At 38.9% G+C, this 26247-nt stretch overlaps 1 protein-coding gene across 1 annotated transcript in view; it reads left to right on the plus strand.

Moving 5' to 3' along the window:
- The window catches only part of LOC150109447 (1,5-anhydro-D-fructose reductase-like), a 193934-nt gene that overhangs the window by 93795 nt on the left and 73892 nt on the right, over positions 1–26247 (plus strand). Inside the window, exon 3 of the mRNA XM_090402383.1 lies at positions 18775–18891. Coding sequence (XP_090258509.1) covers positions 18775–18891 — 117 coding nt within the window. The remainder of the gene's footprint in view (positions 1–18774; positions 18892–26247) is intronic.

A 26247-nucleotide genomic window follows, 5' to 3' on the forward strand; every position in this document is an offset into this window, starting at 1 on the left:
GTGTGTTGCACAGAGAAGACTAAACTTAGAATTTTTGTGACATTTGAACCTATGAACCAACCCTTTGGGGTTCCACTGGCATAAGGTCCCATAGAAATTTTACGAGTATTTGTCAACGAAAACATTGTGCTGCAAACACATCAGGTCATTGTGAAATTGAGAATTTCTCAGGTCATGTAAAATGGGACCTACAATCTTCAGTAGCAGAGCTGCAGTTCTATAAACCAGGATTCTTCCCTCAGTACAGTACATTGTCAAAATTACAAACATCAATGAAGAACAGGAAACAGTAACTTATAGAAAATTCTTAAACTATTTTTGGAACTTCCAAAGACAAGGGATTAATAATGTTCTCTTATTTCTACCCACTATCACCCCCCAGATCTCTTATTTCCTCTACCTCCAACAATATATTCTCACCAAGCATAAATTCTGCATCCCATCTTTGTTTTCCAAATTTTAAAACCTTACATTTTGCAACATTGAACTCACATCCCCATATCCGTGCCCAATCACACAATCTATTCAAGTCTTACTGTAAGGCCACAACATCTTCACTACACTTCATGGTTCGTCCCAACTTTGCATCATCTGCAAACAACTGAATATCTCCATCCAAATCTTCACCAATATCATTAATATACAAGTTAAACAGTAATGGACCTAAAACAGACCCCTGAGGCACTCAACCAGTGACTTTCCTTTTTCTAGATATCACTCCCCCATACACAACTTGTTGATATCTATCAGATAGCCAGTCTTCAATCCAATGCACCAATTTAATATCCAACCCCATCTGCTCTAGTTTGACTGTCAACCTATCATGAGGTACTGTATCAAAAGATTTTGCGAAATCCATATATTACAGTGTATCCTTTTCCTCTGTCCAAGGAAGCAGTCACTTTATTGTAATAAGTAAGTAGATTACTAAAACATGACTTCCCTTCTGCAAATCCATACTGTCCATCAAAAATAATACCATTGTTATCAACCCAACTCTGAATCCTAGTTCTCACAAGCTTCTCCAACAACTTAACCACAACACCTGACACACAGACAATCTATAGTTTGATGCTCGAGTTTGATCACCTCCTTTATGAAGTTGCACAATCTTGCCCTCCTTCCACTCCTTAGGAACTTGACTGAGTGCAAGACTCATATTAAAAAAAATATGTCAAGGCAGGTGTCAACTCCCTGGCATATTCTTTCAGAATATGTGGTGATATCTTATCAAGTCCTACAGCCTTATTAACATCGTTTACTCAACTCCCCATACACCTCTTGCTTCCCTACAGTCAGTCTCTTCTCCCCATCATCAACTGCTCTTAATCTCTCCATTAAGTCACATTCACAAGATTGAAAGATCTTTATGAACTGCTCATTAACACATTCTCTACCACACATTCTGCAACAGCTGTCTTTATACCATTTCCTCCAATCAATGTCATCCTTCCATAATCATTCTTTCTTTTGCTGGCTACATTAGCTAACTGCTGTTCATACCTCTCTTTAGCTACCCTCACCAACCAAGTTACCCTTCTTGCTTCGTCTTTGTACACCTCATGGAATTAGTTATTTCCACTTCTCTTATGCTGCCTCCACAATGCCCTTTTTCTCTGTAACGCATGCTTAATCTCTTTATTCATCCATCTCAAACCCACCTTATTTAATCTTCTCACATCTCACACTTGGAATACATGTAGACATTGCATCTACTAAACAGTTTTTGAAAATTCCCCAAACTGCATTGATCTCTTTTCCAGCTAACTCCTCATTCCACGCTACACCTGCAAGCTGTTTCCTGAGCTCTTTATAATCACCCCCCCCCCTTGTAGTTCCACATATACCCTTTTCTCACAGAGGTCCTCACACTGCTGGCAACCACCCAGGTAATCACCTCATGGTCACTCTCACCAATTGGTGGATGATTTGATACCTCATTTATAATTACATCCTCTGATGAGATGACCAAATCCTAGACCCTTAATCCTCGTGTGCCCTCTGTTACACACTGTCTGAGATAGTTATCCCTCAAAAACTCTAGAAACTCGTTTTCTTTACTTCCATTTTCTATCTCATCATTCCAGTCTATATTGCCATAATTAAAATCACCCATAATGATCACCCTTTTGTTATTTAATTCGCTCATTTGATTGTACATTTCATTATCAACACCATTTACATTACCTGGTCTATAACAACATCCCACCAAGTATTTGATTCCATTCACCTCTATCTCACACCATACTGCCGCAAAACCACTGGCACTATTTCCCTCTTGCATCTCTACTTTATATGGACATAACTCTTTTTCTATCATCAATAGCCCTCCCCCCTCCCTTTTTACCTCTTCTGTCCTCACGAAACACATTATACCCTTCCATCTCTATTCCTGTCAAGATGTCATCCTCTTTGAACCATGTCTCACTTATTCCGGCAATCTTTGGGTGAACAGACGCAATTAGTGCAACCATTTCATCTGCCTTGTTTTTTATACTTCTAGCATTGGTATACAAACATAACAGCTCATTTCTGTATCTACAGCTAGTTCCACTGATACCACTCACTCGATGTGATCTCTCCATGCTTGATTGGGGCCATTTCCCTTTCTGCTTCTTCATTTTAAAACCCTTTTCAATTCCAACTGTTTCCTCTTTATCCCTGGTCATCCCATTCCTTTCTTGCCTACACATACTCTCACATCCTCTTGGAGGATCCACCTTTCTCATGCTGTATGCCCCCTGTCCACCCTGAGCCTCCCCGTTTCCCTGCTCCTCTTGCACACCTATTCTCTCATTTTCTATACTCCTACCACTCATTTCCCCATTCATAACCACCTCTTCAATCTCTCCTGTCTTACTCTCCCACTCTTACACATCACTTCCCACTCGATCTGATTCATTCTCTCTATTCACTTCTCTACCTTCCAGCAGCAGTCCCTCCAAGCGACTCACACCATAACCACTCAAATGCAGTCCATCGCTCCCATACAGCTCACTTCGTCCCTCAAACTCATTCCACACATTAACAAACTGTATTGTGTCTCCTCACACATTTCAGCAAGCATATCATTCATAATCCTTGCTCTCCGCCTCATTTCACCACAGTCATACCTAATCAACACGCTAACTACCCTTCCTGTCACACTATTCACTTTTATTCTTCTAAACAGCCTCCTGATATCCATTCTGACACATTCATTGTCCTCTCTCAAATCATTCATACCTATTAATACTATTAACTCTTTTGCTCTCTCCTGTCTCATTTCCAATGCCTCAATCACTCTACTCATTTTAGCACCTGGAAAGCCTTGTGCATTCTATCCTGCAGCCCACCTTTAATAATGGAGTCGCCATACAATGCCACTCACTCATCTTTCGTTAACTATTTAATGCCATCATTATTTATTTTAATCGTTTTTACCCAATTTCTTAATTTCATTCTGCATCCATTTCATTTCTTGCCTAATCCAGTCCAATTCAACTTCTGAATCTCATGACACATTCTCTCTATCATTCAATCTTTCTAACTTTCTAACTCTGGAACCCCTCTTCTCACTTTCACTCTCATTCATCCTTCTTTGTTTTGGTACTTTCGGTCCAACTTTCGCTACCATTCTTCCCCTTTTCACACTCAGTCATCTTTCTTTGTTTCTGTACTTTCCGTTCAACATGTGTCGAACTTTAGCTATCATCCATTCTTTTGATTTTTTTCACTTTTGATTTGTGCATCACGCCATTTCTAGTTTCATTCGTTCTCTCAATTCCTTTTCCTTCCACTACTCTCACCTCACTTTCGTCCCTTTTAACATCCGTTATGGTTTTCAAATCACTCTTTTTCTTTTTTACTGATTTGGTAAAATTTTTTTACCAAATCAGTAAGAAAATTGGTCAAACTTCGCACACACCCTCCTTCCATCCTCACCAAATATCCACTATCTTGCACAAAGATTTTTCATTTGCAGTTCTTCATGCAAAATATATCCTACACGTTCTTTTGAAATGACTATAGTCTCAGCAATATCACGCACCTTGGCTCGCTATTCATCCAATACCATATTGTGCAGTTGATCAATGATTTCTGTTGTTGTTACACTTTTTGGACGTCCTTCATGTGGATGATCTTCAAAGTTGGTATGGCCATGTTTAAACTTGGCAGCCCATTTCTTAATTGTCAAAAATGAAGGAGAAGAGTTCTCATAAACGTTTATAAACTTTGAATGAATTTCTTTTGGCGTTAAACCTTCTTTTACAAAGAATTTTGTAACCGCATGATACTTAATTTTATCCATTTCAAAAGATACAGCCAACACTTTGCTTCAGACAGCACTATAAAACAAACTACTTGATAGAATGACTTGCAATTTCACATAAATGCTCATGACAGATGTACTAACTTAAAAAAAAAATCTTGCTGATAGTGTTGCGATCTGTGGTCGAGGCTGAGAACTTTTCAAATTACACTCGTATGTTGAATGTTTTTGCCCTGGTTCTATTATACATTAAAGATCCCAGGAAATTATATACTTGGTTTGAATCCTTTACCCAAGGAAATATGTTACTTGTGAAATATATTCACGTCTGAACTTCTTGTATATAGAGGCTGGGTGACTTCACATCTCTTACAGTAGTATGTATCCCATAATGCAAAACACACACACCCTTTCAAACATGTGAACTGCGATCCATAATGGGAAGGGCCACTATCAAGACCGGTTTTGACCTTTATTGACGTCTCAGCAGTGGGAGCCAGACCGAGGAGAGATATCAAGGTTGAAGTAATGCAGAAGTCACATATATCTCCAAGGTGCTTGGGAGAAGAGGGAATACATCAGGTAGCGCTCAGTCCAGTCGAGACAGGAGGGGATAAGGATAGGTATAGAAGCAGTGGCATTTTTATGCTTTACGCTAATGCCAGGAGTATCCGGAATAAAGGAGAGAAATTGGAGACGTGAAAGCATCAGCCAGGCCAAAGATTATTCGGATCACTGAGACGTGGTTAATAGAAGAGGATTATAATAACAGGAATAGAAGTAGCAGGGTACAGCATTTTTCAGCAGGAGAGAAAGGGAAAGCACGATGGTGGAGTACTGCTTATGATAAGTGACGACTTATATCCTCTAAGAGTGGAGGATTTGGAAGGCATTGAGAATAATAATTTTAAAAAGGATATGGTGTGAGGTAGAGGGGGATTAGACAGGATATTTAGTAGGGTGTTGCTATAAACAAAGGAGCACAGAGAGTGGTGACCAGGAGATGTTTAGACAGTTGAGCTTGGCAAGTGCAAGAAGAATGATTGTTATGGGAGATTTTAGCTACAGCAGTACAAACAGGGGAGAGGAAGATTCATGTAGCAATAAGGGAATAGAATTTCTAGAATTCTTGAGGGACAAATGTATTAGGCAACATGTAATACAGGGAACAAGAGGTTCAAGAGTTTTGGATTTGGTCATAGCATCAGAAGTCATAGCATCAGTGAGAAGGGGGGGGTCGAGAGTTAGAAAGTTAGAAAGATTTAATGATAGAGAGAATCTATCGCGAGGTTCGGAAGGTGAATTGGATTGGATGAAGCAAGAAATGAAATGGATGCGGAATGAAATTAAGAGAATTCAGGTCAAAACTATTAAAATAAATCATGATGGCATGAAAGAGTTAACAAAAGATGAGCTAGTGGCGTTCCATGGCAACTCCATTATTAAAGATGTGCTAGAGGATAAAATGCACAAGGTATATTTTCCAGGTGGTAAAACGAGTAGAGTGATTGACGCATTGAATATGAGGCGGGAGCGAGCAAAAGAGTTAATTGTATTAATTGGTACAAATGATTTGAGAGAGAGGAAAGAGCATGTCAAAATGAATATCAGGAGACTGCTTGGAAAGATAAAAGAGAATAGTGTGACAGGAAGGGTAATCAGTGTGTTGCCTAGGTATGATTGTGGTGAAATGAGGTGGAGAGCAAGGATTATGAATGATATTCTGGCTAAAATGTGTGACGCGATGGGAGTACAGTTTGTTAATGTGTGGAATGAGTTTGAGGGATGAAGTGAGCTGTATGGGAGCGATGGACTGCATTTGAGTGGTTATGGTGTGAGTCGCTTGGAGGGACTTCTGCTGGAAGGAAGAGAAGTGAATAGAGAGAATGAATCAGATCGAGTGGGAAGTGATGTGGCAAAGCGGGAGAGTAAGACGAGAGATTGAGGAAGTGGAAATGAATGGGGAAGTGAGTGGTAGGAGTATAGAAAATGAGAGAATGGGTGTGCAAGAGGAGCAGGGAAACAGAGAGGGTCAGGGTGGACAGGGCTACATAGCGTGAGAAAGGTGGATGCTCCAAGAGGAGGTGAGAGCATGTGTAGGCAGGAAAGTAATGGGATGACCAGGGATCAAGAGGAAACAGATGGAATTGCAAAGGGTTCTAAAATGAAAAAGCAGAAAGGGAAATGGCCCCAGTCCAGCATGGAGAGATCACATCGAGTGAGTGATATCAGTGGAACTAGCTGTAGATCTAGAAATGAGTTGTTGTGTTTGTATACCAATGCTAGAAGTATAAGAAACAAGGCGGATGAAAGGGTTGCACTAATTGCGTCTGTGCACTCAGAGATTGTCAGAATAAGTGAGACATGGTTAGATGAGGACGACATCCTGACAGGAATAGAGATGGAAAGGTATGATGTGTTTTGTGAGGATAGAAGGCATAAAAGGGAAGGGGAAGTGCTATTCATGATAGAGAGAGTTATGTCTATACAAGGTAGAGATGCAAGAGGGAAATAGGGCCAGTGGTTTTGAGGCAGTATGGTGTGAGATACAGGTGAATAGAATCAAATACTTGGTGGGATGTTGTTATAGACCTGGTAATGTGGATGGTGGTGATAGTGAAATGTATTGTCAAATAAGCCAAGCAAATAAGAAAAGGGTGATCATTATGGATGATTTTAATTATGGCAATATAGACTGGAACTGGAAGTAAAGAAAATGAGTTTCTTGAGTTTTTGAGGGATAACTACCTCAGACAGTATGTAACAGAGGGCACACGAGGATTAAGGGTCTTGGATTTGGTCATCTCATCGGAGAATGTAATTATAAATGAGGTGTCAAATCATCCACCAATTTGTGAAAGTGACCATGAGCTGATTACCTGGGTGGTTGCCAGCAGTGTAAGGACCCCTGTGAAAACAAGGTATATGTAGAACTATAAGGGGGGTGATTATAAAGAGCTCAGCAGACAGCTTGCAGGTGCAGCATGGAATGAGGAGTTAGCTGGAAAAGAGATCAATGCAGCTTGGGGGATTTTCAAAAACTATTTAGTAGATGCAATGTCTAAATGTATTCCAAGTGTGAGAAGTTTAAATAAGGTAGGTGTGAGATGAATGAATAAAGAGATTAAGCATGCGATACAGAGAAAAAGAGCATTGTGGACGCAGCATAAGAGAAGTGGAAATAACCAATTTCATGAGGTCTACAAAGACCAGGCAAGGAGGGTGATTTGGTTGGTGAGAGTAGCTAAAGAGATGTATGAACAGCAGTTAGCTAATAAAGCCAAAAAGAATCTTAGGAAGTTCTTTCCATATGTTGCCAGCAAAAGAAAGAATGATTATGGAAGGATTACATTGATTGGAGAAAATGGTATAAAGATAGCTGTTGCAGAATGTGTGGTGGAGATACTTAATGAGCAGTTCATAAAGATATTTTAATCTTGTGAATGTGACTTCATGGAGAGATTAAGAGCAGTTGATGATGGGGAGGAGAGACTGACTGTAGGTGAGCAAGAGGTGTATGGGAAGTTGAGTAAACAATGTTAATAAGGCTGTGGGACTTGATAATATATCACTACGTATTCTGAAGGAATGTGCCAGGGAGGTGACACTTGCCAGGACATATTTTTTTAATATGGGTCTTGCACTCAGTCAAGTTCCTAAGGAGTGGAAGTAGGGCAAGATTGTGCAACTTCATAAAGGAGGTGATCGAACTCGAGCATCAAACTATAGGCTTATCTGTGTGTCAGGTGTTGTGGTTAAGTTGTTGGAGAAGCTTGTGAGAACTAGGATGCAGAGTTGGATTGACAACAATAGTATTATCTTTGAAGGACAGCATGGATTTGCTAAAGGGAGGCCATGTTTAATAATCTACTTACTTATTACAATAAAGTGACTGCTTCCTTGGACAGAGGAGAAGGATACACAGTAATATACTTGGATTTTGCAAAGGCTTTTGATAGAGTACCTCATGATTAGTTGAGAGTCAAACTAGAGCAGATGGGGTTGGATATTAGGTTCGTGCATTGGATTGGAGACTGGCTATTTGATAGGTATCATCAAGTTGTGTGGGGGTGCGATATCCAGGAAAAGGAAAGTCACCAGTGGACTGTTTTAGGGCCATTACTGTTTAATTTGTATATTAAACAGTAATTGGCAAAAATTTCGATGGAGATATTCAGTTGTTTGCAGATGATGCAAAGTTGGGACACACCATGAAGTGTAGTGAAGATGTTGTGGCCGTACAGGAAAACATGAATAAATTGAGTGATTGGGCACGGAAATGGGGATGTGAGATCAATGTTGCAAAATGAAAGGTTATAAAATTTGGAAAACAAAGATAGGATGCAGAATTTATGTTTGGTGAGAATATATTGTTGGAGGTACAATAAATAAGAGATCTGGGGGTGATAGTGGATAAGGATCTAAAATTAAGGGAGCACATTGCCAAAATTGTGAAGACCACACAAAGGCTTCTGGGAATGATGCGGAGGACACTGACGTGTAGAAGTAGGGAGATTCTTGTTCCGTTGTATAAGACTTGGATTAGGTCACACATGGACTATTGTGCCCAGATTTGGTCACCGGGTTTTCAGAAGGATGAAGAGATGTTGGAAATGGTCCAAAGGCAATTGACTAAGCTAGTTTCTGACCTCTGGAATGACGAGTATGAAGAAAGATTGAGAAGATATAATTTGCATAGTCTGGTGGATGGGAGAAAGAGGTGAGATACGATAGAGACCTACAAGTTGGTAAGGGGTTGTTATAGGATCAATGGTAGAGAAGTTCTACAGCGAATAGTGTTGGAGATCAGGGAAGAACCAGAGGTCATCCCTGGAAATTGTATAAAGAGGGTGTGAGTAGGGTAGTGAGAGACTAGTTTTTTTCGTGCAGAGTTGTGAATGGTTTTTATTATTATTATTATTATTCAGGCCTCCATGGAGTCAAAAGACTCATCGTGGGAGGTATTTCCTAAGAAACACAAAGTCTATCAAGACTCATTGAGGGGAGGTCCCCCCTCCCTAAGAAACACAAAGTCTATCATACCACTCCTTGAACTCATTGATCGTTCTCTCTCTCACCACTCCATCAGGCAATGCATTCCATGGTCAAACCACCCTCCATGCAAAGAAACCACTCCTCACCCTGTTGCTCACAGTTTTCTTTCGTGACTTACAGGGATGGCCTCTTGTCATCACTCCTTCCCGCTGTTCAACCAAGCGAAAGAACTCCCCAGTGTCAACCCTGTAACCACCTCTCAACCGTTTAAAAGTCTCATTCATATCACCTCTCCTTCTATCCACCAAACTCTGCAGTCCACATTCCCTCAACTGATCCTCAGAACTATCATTGTACAGTCCTTAATCCATCTTTGTTATCCACCTTTGTACGCTTTCCACAGTTAATTTATCTCCTTCAAATGCTGTGGACCAAATCTGAGAACAATAGTCTAAGTGTGGTCTGATCAGGGTCTTATACAACGGAATGATAACCGTTTTATCTCTGCAGGTCAGTGTCCTTCACATTATTGCAGCAATTCTCTATGTTACCTTCACCACCTTTGCAATATGTCCCCTAAATTTCAGGTTTCTATCAATCATCAGACCCAGATCTCTTGTCTCCTCTACTTCCTTCAGTATAACTCCTTCCATAGAGTATGTAGTGTCCCATCGATGTTTTCCAAACCTCAAGATCTTACATTTTGCTACATTAAACCGATACCCCCCATTCATTTGCCACTCTATCTAGCTTATTCAAATACTCTTGAAGGGCTACTGCATCTGCACTATTACTAATAATCCTTCCCAGCTTTGCATCATCTGCAAACAACTGCATATCCCCTTGCAATCCGCTGACAATATCATTGATATAAAGGTTAAACAATATAGGTTCCAGTATTGGGCCCTGTGGGAACCCACTTGTAACCCTCTGCTTCCTTGAAACTACCTCACCATGCACACCTCTCTGATACCTATCGGACAGCCAATCCTGAATCCAGTTGATCGATCTGACATCCAGACCCATGTGCTGCAACTTAAATATCAGCTTATCATGTGGCATCCTGTCAAATGTCTTTGCCAAATCTAAGAAAATGGCAGTATATGCCTTTCCCTCATCTAATGCTCTTGTAACTTTATCATAAAAAAAGCTAGCATATTGCTAAAACAAGAGCACCCCTTAACAAATCCATGTTGACTATCACAGATAACATTATCCTCATCTGCCCAGTGTTGTATATGGACCCTCACTACTTTCTCCAAGATCTTAACACTACTGATGACACACAAACTGGTCTATAATTAGACACTTCCAGTCTGCTACTGCACTTATGCAATGTCACTATCTTACCTTCCTTCCATTCCATGGGCACCTTTTTGAGCAACCAGACTTTCATTGAAAAGCCAGGTCAAAGGCACTGTAAGTTCCTAGCACATTCTCTCAAAACTCTTGGTGAAAAATCATCCAGTCCCACAGCTTTACTGACATCCAGAGTACTCAGTATTTGAAACACACTCTCCTTTGTACCTCTAAACCTTGAACCTGCCCTATCCCTCTAGCAATAAAATTGACTCCTCCAGGATGAAATACTCCAATAAAGTGTTCATTGAACAATTCTACTATGTCCTCTGCATCAGTCACTCTATTCCCATTTTTATCCCACAATATCATTCTTACATAGTCATTTCTCCTCCTACTGGCCATATATCTAAAAAATTCCCTAGGATTTTCTCCTCTCATATTCCAGTTTCGTCTTCCTTACCATACTAGTCACTCTTCTGGCTGTGTCTTATACTCTTCATGCATCTTCTCTTCTCCTGTCTCCTTATATCTCTTCCACAGCCTCTTTTTTGCAAACAATTCCTGTTTAATATTGTTTGTCATCCACTTTACTCCAAATTGTGTCCTCTTGTTAACTCGTGGTATACAACTTACCATTGCTGCTAACAAATATTCTTTCATAACTTCCCACGTACTAATGATCCCACACACTTAATGATATCCCGGCCTTCCAATTCCTCCCTCCATGAAACTTACCCAAGTTGACGTCTTAGACTATTATAATCACCTGCCTTATAATTCCACATACGTTCCTGTCTCTTTGATACTCCTGCATGTCTATTCATTTTCCAAGTCAAAACCATATGGTCACTCTCTTCAACTTGTGGGAGATATGTCATCTCAGTCTGATGTCACTCTTCAACTCGTCTGATGCTATGACCAAATCTAAAACTCTTGAACCTCTTGTTCCCTGTATTACATGTTGCCAAAGACATTTGTCCCTCAAGAATTCTAGAAATTCCATTCCCTTATTGCTACATGAATCATCCTCTCCCCAATTTATACTGCTGTAGTAAAAATCTCTCATACTAATCATTCTTCTTGCACTTGCCACACTCAACTGTCACAACATCTCCTGGTTATCACCCTCTGTGCTCCTGGGTCTGTAGCAACTCCTCACTTAATATCCTGTCTTACTGAACTCTACCTCACACTATATGCTTTCAAAATCATTAGTGTCACTGCTTTCCAAAGCCTCCACTCTTAGAGGACATAGGTCGTCACTTATCATAAGCAGTACTCGACTACCACGCTTTCCCTTCCTATCCTGCCGAAAATGCTGTACCCAGTGACTTCTATGTCTGTTATTATATCCTCTTCTGTCAACCACGTCTCAGTGATCCCAATAATTTTTGGCCAGGCTGATACTATCTGCCCCCACCAATTCTTCTCCCTTATTCCGGATACTCCTGGCATTAGTATATAACATATAAATGCCATTGTTTCTATTCCCAGCATTATCCCCTCTAGACTCCACTGGGCTCAGTGTTACCTGATGTCATCCCCCCTTCTCCCAAGTACCCATTCCCACAAGTGGCCACCCCTGCTACCATCCTCCCTGGGACACACTGGCTTTTTCAGAATAGCAATCTCTCCAGATGCCTACGTCCTTCCTCATTCAAATGTAAGTGGTCTCTTGCATACAATTCCTCTCTGTCCTCAAACACACTCCAAGCATCCACATATTCAAGTCCTCTCTTGTCACACATTCTAGCTATTATGTCATTCAATATTACCGCTCTTCTGCTCAATTCGTCATTATCATACCTAAGCAACACACACACACACACTATCTTTCCTCTGTGTTTTCTTTCGTACCACCTCAATCAAGAACTCATATCTCTTGCTGCCCTATTTACCTACCCACTCATGTCATTTGTTCCCACCATCACAATCATCTCATCCACCCTTTCACCTCTTTTAACTGCCAAAGCCACCCTTTCTATCGTTCCTCCTGGCAAACACTCCTCACGCATCCTATCTTGAACACCACAGATCATTGAGTCCCCATACATTGTAAGTCTTACCATTCCCTCTCTCCTATTGTTTCCATTTTCTCCTCTTCTTTCATTCCCATACCTCTCTCTCTCTCATTCCCTCTCTCATACCGTTTCTATTTTCTCCTCTTCTAGCACTCCCATTCCTCTCTCTCGTTCCATTCTCTCCTCTTCTAGCACTGCCATACCTTTCTCTCATTCTCGTCTCTTCTACTGTTTCCATTCTCTCCTCTTCTAGCACTTCCATACCTCTCTCTCTCCTGTTTCCATTCTCTCCATTTCCATATCCAGTTCCATTTCTCCTCTTCTTTCATTCCCATAACTCTTTCTCATTCCGTCTCTCCTACTGTTTCCATTTTCTCCTCTTCTAGCACTCCCATTCCTCTCTCTCTCTCTCGTTCTATTTTCTCCTCTTCTAGCACTTCCATACCTCTCTCTCCTGTTTCCATTCTCTCCATTTCCATATCCAATTCCATTCTCTCCTCTTTTATCATTCCCAAAACTCTCTCTCTCCCCTACTCCGATTTGCCTTGCATTTATCTCTTCCATTCTTCTAATCTCATCTTTCATACTTATCATACTTCTCCCAAGACATTCTACCTCCTCTTTCAGCTCCTCTATCTCCCTCTGCAGGTGAGTCACTCTAAATCGAAATTCACTCTCCCAAACAAAACCATCTAAACTTTCACAGTCACTCATGCCTTCTACACTATCAACTATTATTTTCTTATTCATATTTTTTTCTTCATTCTCTCCTATCACACTACTTGCCTTCCTGTATTCATTTCCTGTTCCTGGAGCAACAAGGTCGGAAAATGCACAGCTTTTAATATATGTAAGAGGTGTTGATAAGAATTTTGAGGTGACAGAGGAGTTTGCTGGTTTGTGTTCAATGAAAGGAAGAACAACATGAAAGGAGATCTTAGAAAATGTAAAGTTGTGTGTAACCGAAAAACTATCCTTAATTGGAATGCCTTGCCTGAGAGTGTGGTGTCTGCAGGGAGTTTGAGTGTGTTTAAGACATGGTATGATGAGATGTGTGTGTGTGTGCGTGTGTGTGTGTGATAAAAGGACCCTCCAGATGAGTCTTTGACTCCATGAGGTCTTGGGGTAATAATAATACCAGTGGAATTATCTTAATGGAGAAAGACAAAATAAGGGATAGATAGGTGGAGTAGCCAAAGGAACTCTACAATCATGATAGAATAGATAAGCCAATGCAAGAAGATTTGGAGGAGGCCTACTATTCTTACCTGGGAAGTAACAAATGCCATGATGAAACTGAGACCAGGAAAAGCACCAGGAATGGATGGAATTATGGCAGAATTAAAGGCTTTAGATGATAAGGCTATAAGACAGGCCCGCACAACATGCGGGCTGCATGCATCCCACAATGCCATTTATTTTGGCTTGTCTGCCTGATTGAAATTATTTAATATATGGGGGGGGGGATACGAAATTAGATGATTTTTTCCTAGCGTTGAATTAATTTTTACTAAGACTATGCATGTTTACGTTCGTGTGATTAATGTCACAATCATGTTTCTTTCAACTCAACAATAAATTGCATTTGCAGTTATTCCCACTGTTGTATTTAATAACAAATCATTACAATCACTTTGATGTTTTGTTAACGCTAGTGTCGCTGCAGGGAAATTTAAAGTTACATCTCCGTGATAACGACTTGATGTCTACAAACGAGAATGAATCGTATTACACAAAGTCGGCCATGCCTTGACTGGCTTTGACAGTGTAGTGGTTGGTTGTAGCTGGAGCAATACATTACATAACTGTTATTAACCTGAATTATTGTGAGTTTCTCATCATTAGTTTTTTGTAATTAATATTATCAATCTCGACACAATGAACTTAAGTAAAAAGTGTAAAATAGATTCGGAACATCGAGCATTTAACCCTGAGTGGAGAAACAAATATTTTTTTATGTTGTTTAAGGGCAAAATAGTGTGTATTGTTTGCCGGGAATCTATCACTGTGCTGAAAGAGTACATTCTAAGACGTTATTTTGAATTGAAACATCCTAACCTTGGCAAGTTGGATGCAAGTGAAAAGCAAATAAAAGCAGCAAAGTTATTGCAAGTCCTCAGCGGTGAGCAACAAGCCTTTAAAAAAGTGACATCTGCAAGTGAAGTTGCCACAAAGATAAGCTTAAAAATATCACAAGAAATAGTTTGTGCTGGCAAATCATTTACTGAAGGAGAGTTGATAAAAAAGTGTCTGATGATTGCCTTTTCCGAATTGTGTCCTGATAAGAAAAATAATTTTGAAAATATCAGTTTGTCCCGTATGACTGTTCAATGCAGGATGGCTGATATTGCCGAGGATCTTAAAGATAACCTGCAAAAATCGGCTAGTGAATTTGTCTATTTTCGCATGCTGTGGATGAAAGTACTGACGTGAAAGATACTGCACAGCTTTTAATATATGTAAGAGATATTGATAATAATTTTTAGGTGACAGAGGAGTTTGCTGGTTTGTGTTCAATGAAAGGAAGAACAACACGAAAGGAGATCTCAGAAAATGTAAAGTTGTGTGTAACCGAAAAACTATCCTTAAATTTCAAGAATTTAGTAGCAGTTTGCACTGATGGTGTCCCATCTATATATGGAAAAAATGTTGGTGCTGTAACATTTATTGAACAGTATGCAGGTAAACCATTGACAAAATTTCACTGCCTAATTCATCATCAGGTGTTATGTTCAAAGGTTTTGCAGTTTGATAATGTGATTAAAGTAGTATTTGCTCTGGTCAACTCTATTCGAGCTCAGGGTTTGAAACACAGAATGTTTCGGGCATTTCTAGAAAAAAATTATGCCGAGTACGGGGATCTACTATACCACACTGATGTACGTTGGTTGAGCCGTGGTAAAGTTTTGCCATGCTTTGTCATTCAAAAAAAATAAACTATTTGAATTTTTTGAATCTCAAGAAGATATGGAAAAATTCCCAGAAATAATGGATGAAGAATGGAATCAAGATTTATTTTTCTTGTGTGACATTTTGGGTCACTTGAATGACCTTAACTTACAGCTTCAAGGAAAAAATGAGTTTGTTTTTCAGTTAATGTCTCTTATAAAGGCATTCAAAATGAAATTAAATTTGTTTGAAAATCAACTTGCTAAGGGGGATATGTCACATTTCTTAACTTGTCGACAGAATATTCCATCAGAATATCATTCAATGGTGGGTGGAAAATATAAGAAGCACATACTACTTCTAAGTGAGGAGTTTCAGAAAAGAATGCCATAGAGTAATGAAGACAAAGTCCGCATAAAAGTGATTGAGGATCCATTTTCTGACGAAGCAGGAAATTTACCTGTCGAACTCCAGATGGAAGTTATTGATCTCCAGTGTTTTGAAAACTATCAGGTCAAGCATAGGGAGAGTACTTTACAAGAGTTTTATTCTATTCTGGATCAGAGTAAATTTAAAAGTTTGTTGAATACTGCCTACCAGGTATTTTGTATGTTTGGGAGCACATATGCTTGTGAACAAACATTTTCAGTCATGAATTTGAACAAACCAAACAGCGTTCATCTTTAAGTGATATCAATTTAGAGGTCATATTAAGAACGGCCACTTCAGACATGACACCAAACTTTGATAAAATAGCGGCAACAAAGAAATGCAATTTGAAACATTCTGACATTGTGACATTCAATCACTGATATTTCACTGAGAATAAGTGTGATATTCTCAATGAAATTATTAATAAACTTTGTGTTTATGTTTAAGTGGTTTTTATTGAGAAATTTTGCAGCTATATCTGTTTGAAAATAATTTTGACTATAATTTTAATTGTAACTCTCTAAAAAATATAAATATGCATATTAATTAGTATTTATTGTAGACCTACTAACAAATTTACTTAAGTTTAGCTGCAGTGGTTTAAGATTCTAGTCCAAAGTGATCTGGCCCTTGGTCAGGTGGTCCAAGTTGGGTTTGGCCCTCAAAGACAATCAAGTTGTGCAGGCCTGCTATAAGATCACTGACTGATGTATGTAACAAAATATACGAAACTGGACACCTGCCAAAAGATTTTAAGCATTCAACGTTCCTACGAATACCTAAAAAATCGAAGACAATCAAATGTGAAGAGTACAGAACAATCAGTCAGATAGCAAAAGTTATGTCACATATCATCCTAGAAAGAAATAAACATAAAATCAAAATGTAAATTAATGAAACACAATCTGGTTTTCAGGAAAATAAAAGAATCAGAGAAGGACTCTTCAATATTAGAACTATTATTGAAAGATATCTGGAGAAGCAGAAAGAAGTCTACTTATGTTTTATTGACTACACAAAGGCCTTTGACAATATACAACATGAACAACTAATCAAATGTATCAGAAATTTAGGACTAGATGGTAATTATACCAGATTACTGATCAATCTATACTGGGAGCAAACTGCCTTAATAAAGATATCAGGAGAAATCTCAGAGGAATTCCCAGTAAAGAAGAGTATCAGACAAGGCTGTGTTCTTTCTCCTATATTGTTTAACCTCTATACTGAAAATATCTTCCAGCAATTAGAAGAATTTAAAAGAATCAGCATAGGAGTAAGATATGCAGATGACACAGTACTGCTAGCTGAAAATAAAAAAGATCTTCAAAACCTACTAGAAGAGACGCTGAAGCTAAGTGAAAAATATGGACTTAAATCAACTTCAAAAAAACTAAAACCATGCTGGTAACAAGAGAAAAAGGGAAAATACCGTATATAAATATTAAGATCAGAGGAAATACTTTAGATCAAGTAGAGAGATATATATTTGGGTCAACTAAATACAGAGAATGGAAAGTGTGATAAGGAAATATTAAGAAGAATCAAAATTGTTAGATCAACCTTTATTAGCATGAAAAACATTCTGACCTCAAGGAAAATTGACACAAAAACAAGAATTAGGCTGTCCAAATGCTATGGTCCATATGGTCAGCACTGCTATATGGAGCAGAAACCTGGACAATATCAAAATATTACAAAAATAAACTAAAAGCCTTTGAGATGTGGATCCTCAGAAGAATTCTTAGAGTCCCGTGGACTGGCAAAAAATCTAATTTAGAAATATTAGAAATGATTGGAGAAGATAGGAAGCTGTTGAAAACTATTAAGAAAACCACCTACCTTGGTCACATACTAAGGCCATGAATCCCTACAAAAAACACTTCTAGAAGGAATGATACAAGGAAAAAGAAGAAGAGGAAGACAAAGAACAGATTGGATGAGAAATATTAAGGACTGGACCTTTTTGTCCTATGAAGAATGCAGAAGAGAAGCACAAAACCGTACTCATGGAAGCTCATGGTAGTTAACCTCCTGGAAGGAGATGACATCTGACAAGACAAGATAATTTCTTGTCAAGTGTAATATATCAGGCAACATCCTTTCACTGTGAAGTTTTAAACACACCAAACAAACTTTTCGTTGTTGTCCTGTTTTATTCCATCTAATCCTTTTCAGTTATATGGTCTTTCTCACAAAGTTTTATTTGTTTCAAGAAACATATCAGTAATTCTTCCTCCTAACCACTTTCTCCTGCTTTTGTCATATGAGGCTGGTCCTTGTTATGTTGATCCCATTAGTATTATACAATTATTATTTTTAATAGGAAGTGTATTATAGTGAGAATGTTGAATTTTTTTATTATAGTGCTGGAATTGTTATTTGAAAAAGACCTAGATGTCCCGAATAATAATAATAATTAATCATATTTTATAAATTGTTATGTTGATCCCATTAGTATTATACAATTATTATTTTTAATAGGAAGTGTATTATAGTGAGAATGTTGAATTTTTTTATTATAGTGCTGGAATTCTTATTTGAAAAAGACCTATAAAAATAATTGTTGTCTCTGTGCATCAACATTTCTACATCACATTATGCTTCTCAGATCATTTCAGTATTTGTGTTGTCTTTTCAGTTTTTAAGCATTAAGAATTTCTAATAATGCTATTTTTATTTATTTATTTTTTTATTAGAATTAATATAATTTTGAGAATGGACTCATTCCACGATGGGTTTTGTGGCTCTCTAGATGTACCGAATAATAATAATAATTAATCATTTTTTATAAATTGTTATGTTGATCCCATTAGTATTATACAATTATTATTTTTAATAGGAAGTGTATTATAGTGAGAATGTTGAATTTTTTTATTATAGTGCTGGAATTCTTATCACAAAAGAACTAGTGTCGTGAAGTGCTGCCAGAAGTCAATTGAAAAATTAGGTTTACAATATCTTGATTTGTACTTAATCCACTGGCCTGTGGCTTATAAAGTAAGTTACTTATATTTTTAAAACTCATTCTGAATCTCAATTTTTTTTTTTTTTTTTGTCTGCTCCTTTTTTAATTATTTTTTATATGATAATTATAGATATTGGTATTCTAAATTTAGTGGTAAAGAATCTTTTGCTCAAGATGAATTCTGCAAAATGCACCATCAAACTCATTTTCATTGTATTTAAAATTATATGAAAACGTTAATGATATTTCATGAGGATTGACTAGAACCTTCAGTTGTTTGCTGAATGATAAAAAATTCAGGAGAATTATATGGAGTGTTCGTGATGTTCATTTTAGGAAGATTTGAATATACTTTTATTTTGGCAAATGAGTCAGATAGTTGTACACAGCTTTACATCTCTGCACTCCTTTGGAGTATATATAAAGCTCTGTATACTGTGTACATACATATATATATTGTGTATATAGCTGTCTGTACTGTACTGTATCAATGGAATGACTTCAAAATGAGTGTGAGATCCAATATATGGTGGCAATGGTTAACAAGACTAAAGTTCAGTGGGCACATTGTATTGCTACTACGATAAGGAGTACACTGACAACTAGAAATAATGAAATTGTGATACCATTGCACTAGCAGAATGTAAATGAAAAAATAAAAGTTGGGAGTTTGGTAAGTTTGAATCATTGTGAAGTTTTCGGAAATGGTATTAGGTGGGAGGATGAATGGTGAGCAAGAGTAGGTAGCTTGTGGAGAGAGAGAGAGAGAGAGAGAGAGATAGATGCAATGAAAGAGGAGGTGGAATATCTCTGGAATAAGTTGAGAAGTGTGAAAGAAGAGATGAAGCACCTGGAAACAATGAATGCAAAGTGAATCAAAGTAGGAGTTAGAGAGAGAGAGAGAGAGGTATGGGAATGATAGAAGAGGAGAGAATAGAAACGGTAGAAGAGAGGGAATGAGAAAAATGTGAGGGAGTGCTGAAGCCAGAAATGGAGAGATTTTAGGACAAGTAGGAGAACAAGGAAAGAAAGTATTCGAGGAGAGAGAGAGAGTGAGGGATGCAGGTGAGCAAGGAACAGAGTGGTAAGATGTGTGATGTATGGAGACTCAATGATCCGTGATGTGTAAGACTGAATGCCTGCGGAGTGTTTGCCTGGAGGAACGATAAGAAGTGTGGCTATGGTAATTAAGCAGGATGAAAGGGTGGATTAGATGATTGTGATGGTATGCACGAATGACTTGAGAGGCAGTGTGAGTTGGGTGGCAAGAGAGCTCAGATTCATGCTTGAGGTTGTATGAAAGACTCAAGAGAGAAGATAGTGTGTTGCCCAGGTATGATAATGCAGAGCTGAGGAGAAGAGCATTAATAATGAATAGTATGATAGAATGTGTCAAAAGAGAGGGCTTGGAGAGCACTTGAGTACAGAAAGGAACTGTTTGTTAGAGATGGTTTGCATTTCATTGAAGAAGGACATATGCATCTAAAGAGAATGCATTGACACACTGACTCTGAACAAGTCAGTGCAGGGAAACTAGAATTATCAGAGTGGATGGGAGAAGGGATGGGCTCTTGTGGGAATAGGTGTTTGGGAGAAGGGAGGGGGGTAGATTGGGTAATGCTGAATCCAGTGGAGTCTGGAGGGGATAACGATAGGTATAGATAGAAACAGTGATGTTTTTATTATTCTTTATACTAATGCCAGGAGTATCCAGAATAAAAGAGATGAATTGGTGGTGCTGATAGCATCAGCTTGTCCAAGGATTATTGGGATCTCTGAGATGTGGTTGAGGCAAGATGATATATTAACAGGAATAGAAGTAACAGGGTACAGCATTTATCGACATGATATAAAAGAAAAATGCGGTGGTGGAGTACTACTTATGATAAATGATGACATGTCTTCACAAAGTGGAGGATTTGGAGTGCAATTGCACTGATGGTTTTGAAAGCATATGGTGTGAGGTAGAGGTGGACAGAGTAGGATATTTAGTGGGGTGTTGCTACAAGCCAGGTAGCATGGAGGTGAAGAGCAGGAGATGTTTAGGCAGTTGAGCTTGGCAAGTGCCAGAAAATTGTTGTTATTTTAGATTTTAACCACAGCATTATAAATTGGGAAGAGTAAACTGCATTTATTATTATTATTATTATTATTATTATTCAGGCCTCCATGGAGTCAAAAGACACATCATGGTAGGTCCTTTCTGAGAAACACAAGTCTATCAAGACTCATCGAGGGAGGTCCCTCATAGGAAACACAAAGTCTATCATACCACTCCTTAAATGCATTGACCGTTCTCGCTCTCACCACTCCATCAGGCAATGCATTCCATGGTTCAACCACCCTCCATGCAAAGAAACCACTCCTCACCCTCTTTCTCACAGCTTTCTTTCGTAACTTCCAGGGATAGCCCCCTTGTCATGACTCCTTCCTGCTGTTCAACCAAGCAAAAGAACTCCCCAGTGTCAACCCTGTAACCACCTCTCAACAGTTTAAAAGTCTCGATCATATTGAGTGGCGCTAGTGTCCTTGGTAAATGTGGCGATCGTGTTTAGCTAGTCTAGAAAACATGTTTTTAAAGTTAAATATAGTGTGGCTTTTTGTCACAAATTGTGCTGCAGTTGTGCATTGGTTAGATACAAGTGTCCTTCAGTGGTGTTATTGTTTGGAACTGTGTTGTATATATTGTGTTTTCACTGCCGTTTGTTTCACTATTTCAACGTGTAAAGATGGCGTCCAACAAGAAACGTATGTCAGCGGCGCGCAGGACTTCTACATGAAAGGCTGGCTCAGCGTTAGATTTTTCACAATGGATGCATTGCAGAAACTGCTACATGTATGCGCCGAAGAATGTGAAGGATCTGTGGTCGGTCTGGCTAAATGAGAAGAACAAAAATGTCGACGTATGTGAGAAGTGTCCGGATAGGCTGGAGTGTTTAGGAATGGAAGCTGACATTGTGACTGTAGCGGAAGAACTTCGGCGGGAGTTTATGAATGAAAAATGACCTTCATCTTCTTCATGAGGAAGTGGAAGTGCTCGGTAAGGAGATACTGGAAGTTAAAGCTGAGTTTAATGTGTTAAACAGAGAAATTAGGAGGTTACATTAGCTGAAGTAACTAGAACAGGATTACATATGGGTGAGGCTTTGGTGAATGATGCGGTAATAAATAGTATGGGAGTGATTGGGAGTCAACAAAATAAAGCCACAAGTGGCCTAGAAGAAACGAGATGTCATGAGAGTGGGGGAGGGTAAGTAATAGAGCGTTGAGTAATGAAGCTGGGAGAGTCATGCTGAATAGCATAGAGAATGAGTCCATGAGTGTGGACTTGAATGAAGTTAAGAGTGGTAAGATATATGGTGATTCTATGATTAAGGGTATGGAGAGTGGTATGCATCAGGAGTGCTTGGCTGATGGGACAATAGAAAGAGTGGCTTTAACAATAAAGAGAGGGCATGAAGCAGACAAGATCGTAGTTATGGTGGGTATGAATGACCTGAGAGGTAGTATAAATCGGGTAGGAAAAGATTTAAGAACATTATTAGATATTGTGAAGAGGAAAAGTGTCAATGGGAGGATAGTGTGTGTGCTGCCTCGTTTTGACAATTACGAGTTAAGTAGAGCAATGATAATCAATGATATGATTGCAAAAATGTGCAAAAAAAGAGGTCTGGAATTTGTTGATGTTTGGAGTGTATTTGAAGGAAAAAGGCAGTTGTATGCTAGAGATGGACTCCATCTTAACATGGAAGGACATAAGCGATTGAAGAAGTTATTGTTTTCTGAACAAGTTGAAGTTATTGGGCAGGGAAACTAATATTGAAAAGGTTGAGTGTAAGAGAGAGAAACTTTAGCACTGATTGTATATTTATTGATCCTTATATGAAGAATAAATTGCAGAAGAGAGGGGATTAAAATCGGCATGGGACTACGGAAGTTAGTGACTTATATATCAGTTCTAAAGACGGTACAAGATCTAGAGGGAATCTGCAATTTTTGTATACAAATGCTAGAAGCATTCGAAATAAGAGAGAAGAATTTTTGGCATTAGTCAGTGCAAGCTCACCATAAGTTGTAGGCATTAGTGAAACTTGGCTGTCAGCAGAAGATGTGGTCACTGGAATTGAATGTGATGGGTACAGTATTTTCAGGGAGGATAGAGAAGATAAAACAGGGGGAGGAGTACTGTTGATGATAGCTGATGTGTTGCAGCCAAAGAAAGTAGTATATCAAGATGATAGACATGCGAATGAGAGTTCATTTGAGGCAGTCTGGTGCGAAATAGTGACCAATGCAACCAAATATACAGTTGGATGCTGCTATAGGCCAGGAAGTACAGGGGGAGATATTGAATTCATGCATCAGCAAATTAGTGCAATGAGTGAAGGCTTAGTGATTATTATGGGGGATTTTAATTACGGTGATATCAATTGGAAGGAGGAAATATCACGTAGCAAAAAGGAAAATGAGTTCATACATTTTCTACGAGATAATTACTTGAAACAGCACATAACTGTTTATAACAAGCTTTGGAGTGAGCTTGCAGCCATCCGATGGCAGAACATATTGCAAGGGAAAGATGTTAGCAGCATGGGATAAAATCAGCAGGTATCTGAGGAAAGCAATATCAGATTGTGTCCCCATGGTTAAGAGGTCAAACAAGGCAGGCGTTAAATGGATGAGCAGTAGTATCAAGCTTGATCTGCAAAAAAAGAAAAGGTTATGGAGAATTTACAAGGAGAAAGGTGACCAGTACACCCATGAGCAGTACAAGGCTCAAGCTGGGAAGGTTACCAGCATAGTAAGAAAAGCTAAATCAGATTATGAGAAGACCTTAGCCAAAGAGATCAAGGGTAATCCCAAAGAGTTCTTCCGCTATGTGGCAAGTAAGAGGAAGAATGACTTCGGAAGGATAATTTTAGTCGGTGCTGATGGTATTGAGGTGACAAAATCAGATGTAATAGTCGAGTTACTGAGTGATCACTTTTTAAAATTCTATCACCCAAGTGAGGATGTCTCTATACCTGTAGCAATACCTAATGTGAGAATTGAAGCTAAAGAATCAGAGGTATCAATTATATTGCAAAATTTAAATGCAAACACTGCTGTAGGCTTAGATGGAATATCAGCTTGGGTGTTGCGTGAATGTGCAAATGAATTGTCAACCCCCTCTTACTTGGATATTTAATTTAAGTTTGAACCCCCATAGAACACTGTTGCGCAAATTGGAGCAGATGGGAATGGATATTAAATTGGTGATATGGATAGGAGAATGGCTCAGGGAGAGATACCATAAGGTGGTGTATGGAGGAACCGAGTCCAGAATGAGGCAGGTGACCAGTAGTGTGCCGCAGGGCTCTGTGCTTGGGCTAATGTTGTTTAATTTGTATATAAATGATATAGGAAATGGCTTAAAGGGAGATATTCAGTTGTTTGCTGATGATGCAAAGTTGTGTAGTGCAATAAAAAATCAAGCTGATGTTGAAAGTTTACAGGATGATTTAAATAAGCTGGTAAAATGGGCAAAAGATAATGGATGTCAGTTCAATGTGGAAAAGTGTAAAGTCATGCATTTTGGGATTAAAAGAATACCAGCTGTGTACTACATTGATGGAAAGGTACTCCAAGAGATTGATGAGGCTAGGGACTTAGGGATGTTGGTAGATAGGGAGATGAAGTTCAGAGGACACATTGCTAAGGTGTCCAAGATTGCACATAGGATTACTTGGTTGTTGAGGAACACACTGACATCCAGAGATAAAGAGGTTATTATTCCCCTTTATAAAGCATTGATACTTCCACATTTGGATTACTGTGCTCAGGTCTGGTCACCTGGATTCCTTGGAGATGAGGAGGCTGTGGAGAGGGTTCAGAGAAGAGTGACCAAGTTGGTGAGTGATATAAAAAATGCCCCCTACATTGATAGATTGAGAGCTTGTGGATTGCAGAGATTGGTTGATAGGCGAATAAGAGGTGATATGATAGAAACATTTAAATTACTGAAAGTTTTTATAGAATTGATGCAGTGGAAATGTTTCAGCTGTGTGATAGTGATGGAAGAGCAAGAGGTCATCTCTGGAAATTAAAGACGAGTGTGGTTAACAAAGGTGTCAGAACAATGTTTTTTGCCTGGAGGGTGGTGAACGAGTGGAATTCATTGCCTGATTAGTTGTGAGCTCTTCGTCTGTAAATGAATTCAAGAAGAGATATGACAGATATTGTTTTGCTAGTTTGAGTCTCCCGCGATGAGTCTACTGACTCCATGGAGATATCCGTAATAATAATAATAATATCACCCCTCCTTCTTCACCCCTCCAAACTCTGCAGTCCACACTCCCTCAGCCGATCCTCATAACTAGCATTGGACAGTCCCGACACCATCTTTGTTATCCGCCTTTGTACCCTTTCCACAGTTAATTTATCCCCTTCAAATCCTGGGGACCAGATCTGAGTAAAATAGTCTAAGTGTGGTCTGATCAGAGTCTTATACAACGGAATGATAACCATTTTATCTCTACAGGTCAGTGTCCTTCTCATTATTGCAGCAATCCTCTGTGTTACTTTCACCACCTTTGTAATATGTCCACTAAATTTCAGGTTTCTATCAATCATCAAACCCAGTTCTCTTGTCTCTCCTACTTCCTCCTCCCATACAGTATGCAGTGTCCCATCAATGTTTCCCAAACCTCAAGACCTTACATTTTGCTACATTAAACCGATACCCCCCATTCATTTGCCCATGTATCTAGCTTGTTCAAATCCTCTTGCAGGGCTACCACATCTGCACTATTACTAATAACCCTTACAAGCTTTGCATCATCTGCAAACAACCGAATATCCCCTTGCAATCCACAGACAATGTCATTGATATAAAGGTTAAACAATATAGGTCCCAGTACTGGGCCCTGTGGAACCCCACTTGTAAACTTCTGCCTCTTTGATATTGCTCCACCATACACAACTCTCTGATACCTATCAGACAGCCAATCCTGAATCCAGTTGACCAATCTGACATCCAGACCCATGTGCTGCAACTTGAATATCAGCTTATTATGTGGCACCTTGTCAAATGCCTTTGCTTAGTCTAGGAAAAATGGCAGTATATGCCTTTCCCTCATGTAATGCTCTTGTAACTTTATCATAAAAAAGCTAGCATATTGCTAAAACAAGAGCACCCCTTCACAAATCCATGTTGACTCTCACAGAAAACACAGAAAACATTACCCTCATCTGCCCAATGCTGTATGGTCCATCACTACTTTCTCCAAGATCTTACTAACTACTGATGACACACAAACTGGCCTATAATTAGACACTTCCAGTCTGCTACCACCCTTATGGAATGGCACTACCTTACCTTCCTTCCATTCCATGGACACTTTTCCTGC

The sequence above is a fragment of the Typopeltis vanoorti genome, chromosome 2 (genome assembly GCF_054136105.1).
Source record: "Typopeltis vanoorti isolate ZY-2024b chromosome 2, IOZ_Tvanoo_1.0, whole genome shotgun sequence".
NCBI lineage: Eukaryota > Metazoa > Arthropoda > Arachnida > Uropygi > Thelyphonidae > Typopeltis > Typopeltis vanoorti.